The sequence below is a fragment of the Protomyctophum parallelum genome (genome assembly GCF_964188405.1).
Source record: "Protomyctophum parallelum genome assembly, chromosome: 2".
In the NCBI taxonomy this organism is placed as follows: domain Eukaryota; kingdom Metazoa; phylum Chordata; class Actinopteri; order Myctophiformes; family Myctophidae; genus Protomyctophum; species Protomyctophum parallelum.
Window position 1 is genome coordinate 55631286 of NC_139699.1, and position 16098 is coordinate 55647383.

A 16098-nucleotide genomic window follows, 5' to 3' on the forward strand; every position below is an offset into this window, starting at 1 on the left:
ACAATGACGTGTTTTATCAAAGCGTCATTGAGCTAGAGAGAGCCCAGGCTACAGAAGCAGATCCACTCATTGTTAAGGCTTAATACTTAAACCGAGTGGTTTTTCCCTCAACATGAATTGGGCTATGATTCTCCTTGGTTGAAAGACTGCACACGGCATGTAGGATTCAAAGGAGTGGGAGTGCAGTGGATATTGCTTCTGTCGGACAGAATACCCTGTATCTCCATTTTTCAACTTCAAATGTTTTTGTTTTTTTGTTTTTTTCACTCTTACAAGAGTCATGCAAAATAGTAGCCAAAATAGTCCATCTAGCTCTACAAAATGTGTGTGGTTATGTGTGTATGTGTAGGTTTTATAAATATTTAACCGATTAAAAGCATTAAAGAACCACAGCAATTAAACCTTACCCCACACTAATAAGTTGGCAAACTTTCTGTTTTCTCACTGTGTCTTATTAAGGCCTATTCATACTCAAGTTTGAGGCGATAGCTTATCACCACGGTGTAGTTTTCTAAAGGTTTCTAAACTACAACAGTGATCATCACTGCGGACTCCGACACATCTCTCTGTTTTAACAGTCTGTTCACTCTGGGGCTATCACCTCATTCACAGATGTTTTATCTTGTTTGAAATTACCAAACTTACAGTACATACCCGATGATATCACTGGTAGGCAGGTTTTTGAAACAGGCCTCCTTGGAGACTTAAACTGAATATACAGTAATCCTCCCATCTTATATACAGTAGTGAGCATTACTGAGGACCAATTATATGAAGTTAGGTTGAAAAATGTGGTCCTTTAACAAGAGCTTGTGACTAAATTATGACTACATTGGACACATGGAAAACAGGTAAATTTTTTTCTCTCCCATGTCCTGTAAAGTTTTCTGGACATACAAGTTTTCCACCCGACATTGACGGTATGAGGCGCATTGTGTGGCATTGATCTGGTCCATGTATTAAACTTTATGTGTCATTCAAGCGTGACCTGGGAATACAATGGCATATAATGTGGCTATTTAATCCTTCAATCAAGTCAAGACCCGTGACAGCTTTTGCAGAGTCATTGAGGAACTGCGGCAAATGTCAAAACTCTACAGAAAGTTTCCATCCGCTTTGTTGCAGTCACAATCAATTATCTTTGGTGGAACAGCTAGACCCCGATGGGCTCCCCAAAACTTTTCCATGCCAAGGACTCGCGAATAATAGCGAAGTCCAAAATAAGTAGATCTGCTATTATTGAATGTTCTTGTGTTTATATTTGAAAACCTTTGGCGATCATGACAAATAATGACATGGCCCTAATTGAATGTGGTTAGAGTGGCGATCTGATTAATTTAATATCAAATGGGATATATATATTACACTCACGCACGCACACACACACACACAGACGCATAGGGGTAGAGTGCCCTTGTGCTCTCTACACTAGGGGTGGGTCCCGAACGTCGGGACCAATCCGGTACCGAACCGAACATGCTCGAGTACCGGGTACCCATTACAATAATTCAATTTCGGTTCTCTCTATCGGTTCCTGGGTGACACCATGCACGCACGCACGCACGCACATAAAACAGCTGATTATAATCAGATCATGCTACTCGGAGAGCCAGCAACAGAATGGACCGTGGTAATCGCTCTTGTCGCTCAAAAGTATGGCTTCACTATAGTAGACAATCAAAGCAGTTAGCGTCCACTGTCCAGATGCCGTGGCCGCGGTGCTCGGCTCGCACACAATACAACAACAAAGTTAACTTCGGGAGAGAGCCCCCACAGATCTGCCCTTCATGCTACGAACGGCAGATCGATGAGCGCATGGGGGGTTTTGCAGCCTGGCGCACTGGCGCAGCTCCATGCGCGTTGTGGATCTCTCATTTTATGGAACGAACGTACCACCGGTATGCTGTTAGCTTGTTGCTAACGGGACCCTGTTAGCAACAAGTCTCTCTCTCTCTCTCAGACGTTCTCTCTAACACGTCTCTCTCTCTCCCTCTCTCTCTCGCGCGCGCGTGTTAGAGAGAGACGCTCTCTCTAACACGTCTTTCTTTTTTTTCTCTCTCTCTCTCTCTCTCTCTCTCCCCCTCCCTCCCGTTGAAGCACTGTAGTGTTGCACTGTTCTGATGTGATATTACCGGTATATGAAATAGCCTATCATACATTACATTTTTATGTTATTATTTGCATCTGAACTTGTCAGTAGCCTAACTGTAGGCCTTTACCACAGTACTGTGGTAGTCTACTGTGGAAGAGGATGTTACACTATTTATTCATTACTTAAATTGACATTGAGCTTTTTTGTTAAACATTTGACCTCTTTTATATCATTTTGGAACCGAAATAGGGAACCGTTAAGAACCGGAATCGATAAGCAGAACCGGAATCGGTACCGGACTCGAAAAAATCCTAACGATACCCATCCCTACTCTACACACCTAGGCCCTTTTTGAAACTAGCTCCTCGCCACTCGCCCTACACACTTCCACTCGGTTTGAGCATAGATATATAAATAACCGAGACGCAATGCAATGCAAGTGGATGGGAGGGGTATTCCAGTGCCGTCTCTATTATTTATATATCTATGCTCAAACCGAGCGGAAGTGTGTAGGGCGAGTGGCGAGGAGCTAGTTTCAAAAAGGGGGACAAAGTTCAGAAGTTCTTACCTTTAATATGTAGTTTCCTGGCTGGATGTCGGTGATATCAATCCACTGGCAGTCGATGTCAGCGTTGTAGGTATCGTAGCAGCCTGGACTAAGACCCTGGAGGAACACACAGACATACCAGTAATGAGGTTTGAGGCATTCTGCCTCTGGCTTTAGAGCAACGTTTCCCAAACAGTTGCGTCAAATGAACGTCCAAAAAACTTTCTCCCTTCTATCACTTAACCACCTAAGACCTGCACACTTCGTCGTATAAGCCACAGCCACAGTATTCGCCTATATGATGTCAATAGCAGATTGACAAGCTCAAAACGTGTCGCTTTGCGCCACATTTGGAGCGTGCAGATCTGCCGCTTTTGATACATTTGTGAACGTTGTTGTATGGTAAATGGTGCATTTATGGCGCCTTTTATCCAAGGTGCTTTACACAGATTGTGCATTCCATTCACCCATTCACGTACACATTCAAACATCAATGCCGGAGGAAACCATGCAAGGACCAACCTCCACATTGGGAGCAATTAGGGGTTCAGTGTCTTGCTCAAGGACACTTCGACACTAACTCTGGGGTAGCCCGGGTTTGAACTGGCAACCTTGCGGTTCCCATCCAGCCACTCTACCCCTGAGCCACCACCGTGTATGATCAAGTAGGGCTTTCATTTACGACCAAAAACAGAAAGACCATTTTTTACTATTTTAAAAAACCTTTTAAAATAGTTCAAATAATTGATCTACAAGCTCACAACGTCTCGATGTAGATTGGCTAGTTGAACTATGTTAAAATGTTTTTCAAAATAGTAAAAAAAAAAAGGCAAATACCTTTAGGGATAAGGGTGGAGCCCTTCGAATATGGAGATAAGAGATTTCCGCGCGACAGGCAGCGACGATATCCTCTGGTAGTCATTTACCTGTGTGTGAGAGGTGCAGGCGTAACGCTTCAGGTGACCAAAGTCACATGTGGTGTCCTCAAGACAGAAGCTGGCCTTGTGTCCCTCTGCCACCTTGCGGCCGGTGGCCACCTCCAACAGGTCATAGTGGCTGAACTCATCCATACTGTGGTAGTGCCTATTGGAGAAAAACAAACAAAACAGGGGACATTTAAAGATGTAGCGCCGTGATTTTTGTACTTTTTCTGTTTTGTATGTGACTATGGAGTTAACATTACTCTAATAGACCCCCAGGTATGGTTAGAATATTGAAATTTGTCTTCCCTGTGTATTTTTGGTTTCTCAAAAGGCCCAATCGAAATGACAGTGATATAGTGACATCAGAATATCATCCCCTCCCCTAACCCCTCCCCCTTTATCATACAACAACAGATGTGGGTGCGGCTTCAGTTCAGGTGGATTACCCATCAACACCCACCAGGCAAACCAGGCATACTTAATGAACTGGTGGGTGTGGCCAGATAATGTTTTAACACTTTCTGTACACTTTTTTGAAAAAAGTCTTTCTCCTAGTATAATCATAATAACTCCTGAGATGACGTGCACCATTTCTGTCTCACGTGACACAGAGGAGGTGACGTCTGTGAATAGTTCTGAAACCTGCCTACCGGCAGGCAGGCAACCGTCAGTGTGGCTTATTTACTAATGACCAGTTATTTTTCATTATTTTTTTATGAATGCAATGAACTTAAATATGAAGACACAATGGCTTTAGTAAAGTTAAGTTAACTTTCAAGGAAGTACAAGGCTGTAGTTTCAAGTAGACAGCCATTTTGGCATCTCATAATTCAAAATGATGAGGACCAATACACAAAGATACAGTGGAAATGGACACATTTTAAAGCAAAACAGGGAGTGTTGCTGGTTTCACTTTTTGAACCACGGGCGTGGAGCTGCATGGGGAATGGCAGGTTTATCTGGTCATTTGTTTATTACCAGAGATTAGTTTCCACTGAGGACCACTTTGGCAATAAAGGGCTTTTCAGTAATGCATTTATAAAGTGCTCTCTTCTGGGATTTGGTGTCATCATCATTCTATACTTGTTTGTGCTTTTACATTCTTAATAAAAATCCAATCAGATCACAGGATGTGAGGCAATGATGCACGCATGCCAGAATGCAGGGCGGTTCCTTCAAACAGATGGCCCCGGTTCACATGTTGAAAGAATGATGCACTGGTCTGGTCTCACCCACTAATGACTGCTTATAGAAATCACCACGCTACACTATCACATCATGGGTCTAGTGGACCATCAAATTGGGAGCACAGTTTGGTAACCTTCCAGACTACACACCGTTCTAAGCAGGGCTGGAAAGTAACTGTAATTACAATTAATCTAAAAGCTCACAACGCAGCACAATTTGTTATAATTTGCTGGCAATACAAAAAGTATTGCCAACACTTTTGCACTTCCACACAAGTATATTTCTCAATACAGGCCTTTTACGTAAAATAATATTTCTATTGTGGTATTAATACCTTTTCTTAAGTAAAGAAATCAGACTGTACTGTACTGTACTGTACTGTACTGTACTGTACTGTACTGTACTGTACTGTACTGTACTGTACTGTACTGTACTGTACTGTACTCCCTGGCCTCTGTGTGTGTGTGTGTGTGTGTGTGTGTGTGTGTGTGTGTGCGTGCATGCGTGCGTGCGTGCGTGCTTGCGTGTTTCAGCTGTTCGACACAGGGACACAGGGACTAGACACGTATAGGGACATACATAGCTGCATAGGAGTGGCTAGCACCACTCAAAAAGGGAAAAAAGTACTTCTTTCACCACTGTTTCTGAGGAGAAGTATGCGAGTGCAGGCATGTCGCCAGGGTTATCAAGGGGGCATCATCATCGTTCAACATTTTATTTCTCGTACTAACAAGGTAGTGTACATGTTGGCAAAGCAAGCAGCTGTATAAATCTTGTGATGATTTTCTTCCATCAAGATCCATGCATATTATGACAAACTAGAAAAACTGCTCCTCAGAGCACATGTCTCCACCAGGTCAGGAACATTTGTGATGTTTGGAGAAAAAAAAGGCATTTGGAAGGTAATCCTTTGGGATGGAATATGAAAAATCGGACTGATCCATGTTGGTCACATGACTATAGAGATAGTGTGTTTAATCTGTAGGAATATAAGATTTTTGTATTTTTTTTCTTCTTCAAAAATCTCCCTCATGGTGGCGCTATCACAGGCCATTCTGGAAACTTTGGGTGGAGGTTTTGGCATCCAGGGAGTGTGTGTGCACAGTTTGGCAGCGATCAGGGGCCTGTTTCACAAAACTTGGATTAACTAATCCAGGATTTAGGCCAAAGCCAGGCTTTTAAAATCCTGATCATTACAGCCTGGTTTATTCCGTTCCACTAAAGCCAAGCGAGGCTCAGAATTGGTGGATTTGGCGAGCCGGGATCAGCAAGCCTGGCTTAATAGACAGTCTGGCTTTTTGTCTCTAGACCCATTATGTGGATCACAGATTTACTGATCCTTCTTCTTCATGGGGTATTAAGGCAGTTTGCATCCTTAATAGTTGCATTACAGCCCCCTTCTGTATATCTCATTATCTTTACTAATCTATTCAAGACTTACTGATACAAGGACTTAAGCTTCTAAAATAAATACTGCTGCTGTAATTAAAGAGAGAACATACTCTCAATAGTGGATAGACTGAATGATTAACTACCCCAAAAATATAGTTTACATTTGACCACTACTATTAACTTAAAACAGAATTCTTAATATTGTAAGCATAATGATATTGTCGCATTGTGATATTTGGCCATAACTCCCTCCTCTGAGGGAGCTACCTTTGGGGAAGGGGGTTGTTGTCCAGACAGGGGCCAGACTGGTGAGGGTCATGGGTTCATGTAGCATGCCAAAGTTTGTGCTATTGCCATTGAGAATGCATTGGGCGTTTAAGTTAAATAACTCAGAAACTACAAAACATTTCAAAGTAAAAAGTTCCAGCATGTGTCTCCACAGTAAGCTGAATTTTACAAAGTGTGAATGGAGTTTCTAGGTGAAAGTGATTTTTTGAAGTGCCACTATCTGCCTATAAATGTCTCAAATTTGAAAGCACTATATTTCTAAAAATATGAAACATTTCAAAGATTCCTTTTCAGGCACACATGTCCACCGTAGGATGAATCTAAATAGGTTTGAATGGGGTTTCTAGGTGTAAGTATGTAGGACTAGTAGTGGGTGAAACGTTACAATGGTAATATGTTGTAAAACAATGAGTAATGGTAATATTTAGTGGTTTTCACTTTTACAAAAATAATAATAATAATATATAATAATTCTTCTTAACCGTGCACTTGCACGACAGCAAACCTATTCATGGGGAACATTCACCAAAAGCAGCTGATCTACAAGCTCACAAGCTGTCATGATGTTGTGCAGCCTATATATTTTGGTTATTTGATTTTATAGAGCACCGAAATCCTGACGTACCTCGCTCATCCCGACGATTCCCCTGGTTCGCGGAAGTAATTTCTCTATGGAGAATAACATGGGGTGATCTTAATATCGTCTACTATAAGCGTTGTGGTCCAAAAATAAACAAGCTGTCTCGGCATTATTGTCAGGGAGGTGTCTCTGTATCGTTTGCAACAGTCAGTCACTCATATATGATACAGTCTGCTTCTAGCGAAAATCTAACTAATTCAGCAGCAGTAACATTAGCGTTTTCTCTCAGTCAGTTGATTCTTCATATCCATATGAGTGAAGCGGCCGGGGTGACATGTTTATTTTTCAAACAAGTTGTTATATGAGGCGATCTAAAATCGCCTCAAAGGGGATTTCAATGCAACTAAACAAATACATGAACCTGGGGACTGACGCCCTCTACTGAAAGTGACGTCAGACTTCGGTGCTCTATATTGTGCTTAAATTAGTCCTTTAATGCAGACCGATACAAATAAGGCAACATAAACCCATAATAATTGAATAAATCTGGAAAACATCATTAGTTTGTGATCAATTTGACTGCTTAATGAACAGTAAAGACATCAGGATTAGGTTTAGCCTGGTCCGGAGCAGGCTAAGTCCAAAGCATTAGTTTCCATGGTAACTAATGTAGCATCACTTTCATGAAACCGAATCAAGCCTCAACATATTCAGGTTAATTTAAAATTAAGTTAATCTGGCAAGATCAACCAGCTTTCATGAAACCGGTTAATCACTGATCCAGGATATATTAAGCCAGGATATGTGTTAAAGCCCGGCTTAATCTCTAATCCAAGTTTCGTGGAACGGGCCCCAGGCCAACGGTACCGGAAATTAGCTTAACTCACTCACTCACTCACTTGCATTGTGTTAGAAACTGACTAACACTTGGTGTTAGCGGGTCAAATTTGACCTGTGATACAAATGAGCCCAAAATAGTAACATAATTGCAAATTTCATATGGAATTGTCCCCCACGGCCCCACATCATAGCTGACTTAATATGCATTGATATCCATGTAAACACTATTTAAATATTATTTTGTGTTGGTGTTAGGGATTCGTGTTGCAATATTGACACCTGTTATGGTTAAAGTTGGCCGAGTGGCCAAGGCTTCAAAAAGTGACAGAATCCAGCAATACCATTTAGAGTGTTTTATTCTTCCACGATGCAGCCGTATTTACAGTGGAAGGCTTAACAGACAAAAAAACACTGAAGACTAAACTCACAAAAAAGACAGATGAAACTTAGCTTGAAAGCAAATTAGGAAACAAAAACGAGAACTTAAGAAACTGTATGAGGCCAAAAACCCTTCCAAAAAGGGACCCCTAGCAGCTCTCCCTGGGTGTTACCTGCTTGTTGCCCAAGCCCATACTGAACCTCGGCATCCTGCGGCCTCCCTTTTATACTGGGTGAGACCATACCAAGACACAGAACTAATTGGTAACCACTTAACTCAAATAAGACAAACTACGGCCCACGAGTTGATTTACACAATACGGTTTTGCTAAACCTATTCCAAATACATTTCAGGCACCAAATCATTGACATAAGACACAAGAGCTCTTGACACATAAGACAGACAACCCTCCTGCTCTATAGCACTTGGTACCTTCCCCCACTCAATCAAGGGGATCACCAGTACTGCAGGAGAGCCAGGTGCCACACAATCATCATGAAACACAAATGACACCAAACATATATGCTATGCTGTGACAATATTTTCAAAGTTCTCTTTTACAATTCACTGTGAGCTACAATAATAAAACTATGCACTCATGTCCATTAACACAGTCTTCCAAGCCGGCCGGCAAAGTTAGGGATGCAACTGTGTAATTTAGGTATGAGCATTGTTCTCCATCAGTGTATGTATATAGGGCACGGGTTGCCCCGTGACAGGACCCGTATTCATTTATCTCAGGAAAGAAGGTAAAAAGTAATTTATTTTTCATAATGCAAATTTCTCTCTCTCAGAGAGAGAGAGATGTAACATTGAATGTAGAGACTATGCGCGCAAATCATCATCATATCTGAAAGTTATGCAGGGGGAACGCCTACTGAGTGGCAAAAACACTACTTTCTGGCCTTGACAGCCCATATACATCAACACAGAAAAGACCTATCTCTTTTGTATGTATATTGTTAATATTAGTGGGACTGCAGGGTGCATTTACTATGAAATCGTACATTTCTGTCCATCAATCAGTCACTCAAAATCCCCATACATGGGAAAGCCCCCATATATGGTGCCCAGGTCTCGTGGAGATCCCTGATGTCATAGTAAATGCCACTTGCTGTCGCAATTAAGCCCATATATGGAGATCCCTATTGTCATCAATATTGGCCAGCAACTCTACATCTGATCTCAAACCCTTAGATATATATGTCAGAACCTGACATTCCATATGTTGATCCTTCCCCATCCATCCTTCCTCTTTGAAGTCTCCCTTTTGACTGATACCTGTCCGTTCAAACTCTGGAGGGGCCTGCCCTAAAGTTATTAGTGTGCAATTGTAATGCACAATCTATGTAAAGATTGGATAAAGACGCTATTATAAATGCACCATTTACCATTTATCTGCCTGCCGTTGATTCAGTGATTGTGTGGAAAGTCCATGTCATTAGTGTGTGGAGAATGTCTGAAGAGTGCAAACTGACTGTGAAAAGTACGTGGAGCCGACCCTGGTTGTGGAAAACCGTTTATCCAACCGACTCAAGGCCAGGCACTGCACTCCCTGTGGCAGTGTGGAATGTGTGTGCCGGATTTGAAGTCTGTGGGGTGAACGGTTCTCGAGTTGCGTGGATTACAGACGTACGCACACGTACAGACGTGCATTTGTTGTAAGATATTCTGAGAAAGAGAAACTTTTCATTTGCAATAGGAGTAAATAAAAGTTTGGAGGGGTCAGAATAAAATTTGGATTTAAACTGTTCTTTCTGAGGATATAATGAAGCCTTGTTCCAAAAAAGACCATTTTTTACCTATTTAAACTTGAAAACGGGTCAAAAGAATGACCCTAACACAATGGAAGGGTTAAGCCCATAATACCCATACAAACTTTTGTATAAGGGTTTGTTGGTGTAAATAATGTTTATATGCTTGAAAATCTATCGTGGTTAGAGTGGCTGCTCTGAGACTAGGAGGTTGCGGTTCGACCCCCGACCGAGGTGACACTTTGCAACATAGGGTCATGTACTGTACTGTACTGTACTGTACTGTACTGTACTGTACTGTACTGTACTGTACTGTACTGTACTGTACTGTACTGTACTGTACTGTACTGTACTGTGCATCAAGCACCCCCACACTATGGGAACATGTCGATATAGGCTACTGCCCTATATGGGCCTCATGGCTCGGCAAGGCTTATACTTACTTACAGTACAAATACTAGTACAAATTGCATGTACTTTGTAGTCCACAGTACTGTAGTCCTCTAATGTAAATGAAAGGAGTTGTTCATTTGCTCAACCTGTGGCACCTCACCTGTTCACGTTTAGATTGTCAGTGATGTTGCAGCATGGATAAACATCACACAGTATCAAAGGACAAGGCATTTTAATTAATGACAACAATAATGCATTGATGAGACAAGACATTAACACCCCGATGATGTATGAATGGCTGTTAACCCATTCTGAACGGGCACCCATTTTGGTGTTGGCATCATGTTATGCTTTAGCTATTGAAAAATAGCAGATCTACAAGCTCGTATCGCGCCACCGAGTGGCGCGATACGAGCTTGTAGGTCTGCTATTTTTTGAAAAATCGAAGAACGACTGACATTTTTAGAATCTGATCTCAGGTCAGAATGGGTTCATCAGACCAGTGTGTGTCCAGTGGAAACCTTGTATGAATCTGATCTCAGGTCAGAATTGGTTAATGACCGTATCTGCAAAGTAAGATCAGAGGTGGGTGCATGCGCTCGTCCACGCGTGGCTGGGGAGTGTGTATATTGCCTTCTCCTGTGTATAATTATGAGCAAGCGAATGCACGTGTATAGCCCATTCTGACCTGAGATCAGATTCATACGAGGTTTCCGCCGGACACACACTGGTCTGATGAACCCATTCTGACCTGAGATCAGATTCTAAAAATGTCAGTCGCTCTTCGATTTTTCAAAAATAGCAGACCTACAAGCTCGTATCGCGCCACTCGGTGGCGCGATATGAGCTTGTAGATCTGCTATTTTTAAATAGCTAAAGCATAACATGATGCTGACACCAAAATGGCTGCCCGGTCAGAATGGGATAGGTGTGTGATTTCGCAAGTATATTTGTGAGTGCCTTCTTGCGTTGTATGTTGTCTCCGCCGGGTTCATTAAAAAAAAAACACAAAAAGTTAAAATATGGAGATGTGAGGTTTTTGCCCGACGCCAACGATGTGTTTGCATGGAATTGCACAGCTTTAAATGCTTAGAAACGCCTGGATGCACACGGCCACCGATCACCTCAATTGAGTTTGTAGCTGTCACAGGCAGAATTGAAACCTTGTCCAAAACTGTTACTTTTCAGGAAAGAGATAACCAATGGATCCAATCTACTCCGTAGTTATTATTTTCATTGGTTCAACATTAGTCTCGCATAGCCAGACAACTATTAACTATAATATAGTTAATATTTGTCTGACTATATAGCATATTATGCTATATAGTCTTGAACTATCCCAAAATCCAAGTAAGGAAGCGGCATTTTTCTGCTAGCAGCAAACTATGCTTCGATTATTTCTATAGCCTATTTATATTGGGATAAATTTGCACGACTGTAAAGACGTAAATGGAAGTGGGGAGGAGCCTTCACCTCCGCTTTATCGCTTACTCATAATCAGAGTTTCCGCTCTCCAGATTCTATGACGGAAGCATTTTCGCATGGCCATATGTCCATAACTGTTTAAAATTCAAATAAAAAATAGTAAAAATAGACAGGTTCAAAACACAGTGCAAATCTGCTATTTCTTATACTTTTGTGGAACATTGTGAGTGCACAAGTCTAATTTCATTGTTGTTTCCCAGGATGACCAAAACTAAACAAAACTAGAACTGCACTCTGTCGAGTGCATACTTGCTTGTTGCACACTAGTAGGCCATAAATGGCCAACTAGTGCGCAAGCAGAGCGCGCAATTTCGACCGCTGTAGGTGTAACTATTTGTTACCTACCTACTTTATGCATATAAACACCTAGTATTATTAAGTATGGTTCAAGTTTCTATCTATATAAGAAATACAGTTTTATCGATGTAGATATATTCTGGATCCCTTTTTAGTTTTTTAAAGAAAAATAAATCATTGATATGTGATGAAAAAAAAGGTATATAAATTGAATTAAAATATGTTATACAGTATAATTGTTCTGTAAACGGTGGAATCTCAATATCTCTGTGAAGGAACGTTTGAAATGTCTAATTATTAGGTGTAACTATTTGCTACCTATCTACTTTATGCATGTAAACACCTAGAATTATGAAGTATGGTTCAAGTTCAATGGTTCAATCTTTATTTTCAAAGAAAAATAAATCATTGATATGTGATGAAAATAAAAGTATATAAACTGAATTAAAATATATTATACAGTATAATTATTGTATTACTTATTGTCAATTGTTTTAAATGTATTTAATGTTGGACTATAGTGATATTAATACTAAATCATGATCAGAGTAATATGTGTCTCTAACTTCAATTTCTGTAATAATACTTTTGTTAAAATATACATGATCTAAAATACTTCCGTAATCTGTAGTTGGATTTGTATTTAATAGTTTAAAGCCTAATCTTAACATGTAGGTCTTTATACTTCTTTCTATCTCAGTATTATGGTCTTCATTGAAATCGCCTATTATCATAATTGCAGAAGTCGGAGATGATAGATACTTTACCATGTTTTCGAGAAATGTGTTTAATTTTGAAAGGTCTGTTTTAGGTGATCTGTACATAAGAATGATATATAGATTTTTATCTTTTACATGTATACATATGTGTTCTACTTTTTCTAATATCCTGCTTTCAGTTTGAATTATTTCAATGGAAATATCTTCTTTTATAGCAAACATAACTCCCCCACCTATATATTTTTCTCTGTCATTCCTGATTGTATTGTAATTCGTGTTCGTTGTTTTTAATTTAAAAGTAATGTTATTATTTTTCTTTAAGTGTGTTTCAGTAAAAGCTATTAGATCCAACATTTTGAGTTGGGAATCTGAGTTTATATCTTCTAAATGTGTTAGATAACCTCTGACGTTCAATAATCAAATTTTTAATGAATGTTTTAATGGTAATTGAGTTATCTTACGTATATTAGGATTTTCGTAATCGTATCATTTCTCTCTCTACATTCTTATCTACTTTGATCTTCTTAGGATTAAAGTCAAGTATATATAGATCTTTTATCCTTTTCACTCTACTGAATGCTACATAGGCTTGTCCCGGGTTAAAATGTGAGCCCTTCATAGATACGACAATCTCTTGTATAGTTAAACCTTGAACCTTATGACAGTTTCTTACGTCATCATTGAGAGCTAGTCATACATATACACACCACGTACTCTGGTCCCAGCAGATCAGACACAATTTGCTATTTTATTTTTTACTGATTATGTATATAGTATACGTATGACTAGCTCTCAATGATGACGTAAGACATACGTATATACTATATAGAGTATGTAGTTGTAAGTTGATTAGCGGTATACTGTGGTTACTTTGCGCCAAAAACCGTGACAGCCGTCCCGCCATTTGATGTTTATGCAAGAAAACAGCAAATCTGTGCCTGGTTTGCTGGGACCAGATTACACAAATGACCATATTTCTTACGTAATCATTGAGAGCTAGTCATACATATACACACCACGTACTCTGGTCCCAGCAGATCAGGCACAAGTTGCTATTTTATTTTTACTGATTATATAGTATACGTATGACTAGCTCTCAATGATGACGTAAGACATACGTATACATATACGTATACTATACATATACATATACTATATAGAGTATGTAGTTGTAAATTGAATAGCGGTATACTGTGGTTACTTTGCACCAAAAACCGTGACAGCCGTCCCGCCATTTGATGTTTATGCAAGAAAACAGCAAATCTGTGCCTGGTTTGCTGGGACCAGATTACACAATTGACCATATTTCTTACGTCATCATTAAGAGCTAGTCATACATATACACACCACGTACTCTGGTCCCAGCAGATCAGGCACAATTTGCTATTTTATTTTTACTGATTATGTATATAGTATACGTATGACTAGCTCTAAATGATGACGTAAGAGATATGGTCATTTGTGGTCGTTTGGTCCCAGCAAAACAGGCATATACTATATAGGCATACTATATATAGTATAGTATATAGGCATATACTACTATACATATACTATATAGAGTGTGTAGTTGTAAGTTGATTAGCGGTATACTGTGGTTACTTTGCGCCAAAAACCGTGACAGCTGTCCCGCCATTTGATGTTTATGCAAGAAAACAGCAAATCTGTGCCTGGTTTGCTGGGACCAAACAACCACAAATGACCATATTTCTTACGTCATCATTAAGAGCTAGTCATACATATACACACCACGTACTCTGGTCCCAGCAGATCAGGCACAATTTGCTATTTTATTTTTACTGATTATGTATATAGTATACGTATGACTAGCTCTAAATGATGACGTAAGAGATATGGTCATTTGTTGTCGTTTGGTCCCAGCAAAACAGGCACAGATTTGATGTTTTTCTGCATTAACATCGAATGGCGGGACAGCTGTCACGGCGGAAGAGACCGGGCGAAATTATTACTTGCGCGCTCTGCTTGCGCAAGTAACTAGAACTGCACTCTGTCGAGTGCCTACTTGCTTGCACACAAGGCAGAGCGAGCAAGTACTGTCGACCGCTACAAACTGTCAAATATCAGCTTCTCTGTGAAAGAACGTTTGAAATATAGAATAACTGGTATAATTAGCTCTCAATGATGACGTAATAAAGATGTGGATTTAAGGACCCAATGCCAGGGTGTAATTGGTTTTCGATGGTGACGTAAGGACGATATGTTTTAGTGTCGGGAGGATTAAAGGTAATGCCCCCATGTATACATGTATGTAGTCTGGCACCACTGCCGTATCAGGCACAAGTCAGGCATTACGTCATATGCTGGGACGGCACATACGCATCGAACATCGTCCTGGACGAAACTAGTACTTGCGCGCTCTGCTTGCGCAAGTAACAACACAACAACTAACCATTGACCTCCTATCCTTTTGGCGTAATAACTAGACCTCGAGGAGATGAGACCATAAAATGAAGCATTGAGCAATGTACTGTAGTAGTGGGAGCCAGGAAATGTGCTGAAATAACATTTGGTGACATTTACCATGTTTGTTTGTTTCTTATTTTTTGTGGGGGGAGAATTTTAGCCGGAGGGCCTTTAATCTCAAGAGGGCCTTTTACCCCAGTCTAGCCATGAAGATAATTAAGTGTTATACTCAGACTAGGTTTGTTTGGAGAGTTATTCTGATTAATGCTAGTCTCCCTATTGTGGGTATGTGGTCATAGTCCCAATTTTGTTTCAGTCATAATTATTTTTTATATATTAGGAAAAACCTTTATTTTTTTTTGCATTTTCAAAAACACAAAGAAAATCTGATTACAATATTGCAAAAAAAGTAACAACATTTATATTAGATTAAAATATAGAAAAGAAAAAAAAACAAGAGAAAAAATTTAAGTAAAAGCAAAAGTAGCAGATGGACAAGCTCAAAAAGTTTCGAGCTTGCAGAACTGCTACAGCAATGCTATTCTCGATGAATGAAACTCACGCGAGCCCGCAAAGTGTCGAGCTATACTCGAGTGCATGCTCGTTTTGTATGGATGTCACACAGGTGAGGTAAGCGCTGGACCCCGTACAGTCAGACACAAAAGTCAGACAGACGGTGAATAATGCCAGTGCTCCTGAGCTCATGGTCCATGTTTCAACATGGACGAGGACTTTTACTGGAACAGTCATTAAAGAATGACTGACGGCTTGGAGCGAAAAGTGGGTACTTTCCACCGATG

General features: G+C 40.2%; 1 protein-coding gene across 1 annotated transcript in view; it reads right to left on the reverse strand.

Moving 5' to 3' along the window:
* Positions 1–16098, reverse strand: part of loxl1 (lysyl oxidase-like 1) — a 46805-nt gene that overhangs the window by 5741 nt on the left and 24966 nt on the right. The window contains exons 4-5 of the mRNA XM_083759575.1: positions 3566–3722; positions 2661–2756 (exon numbers count right to left, since the gene is read on the reverse strand). Coding sequence (XP_083615701.1) covers positions 2661–2756; positions 3566–3722 — 253 coding nt within the window. The remainder of the gene's footprint in view (positions 1–2660; positions 2757–3565; positions 3723–16098) is intronic.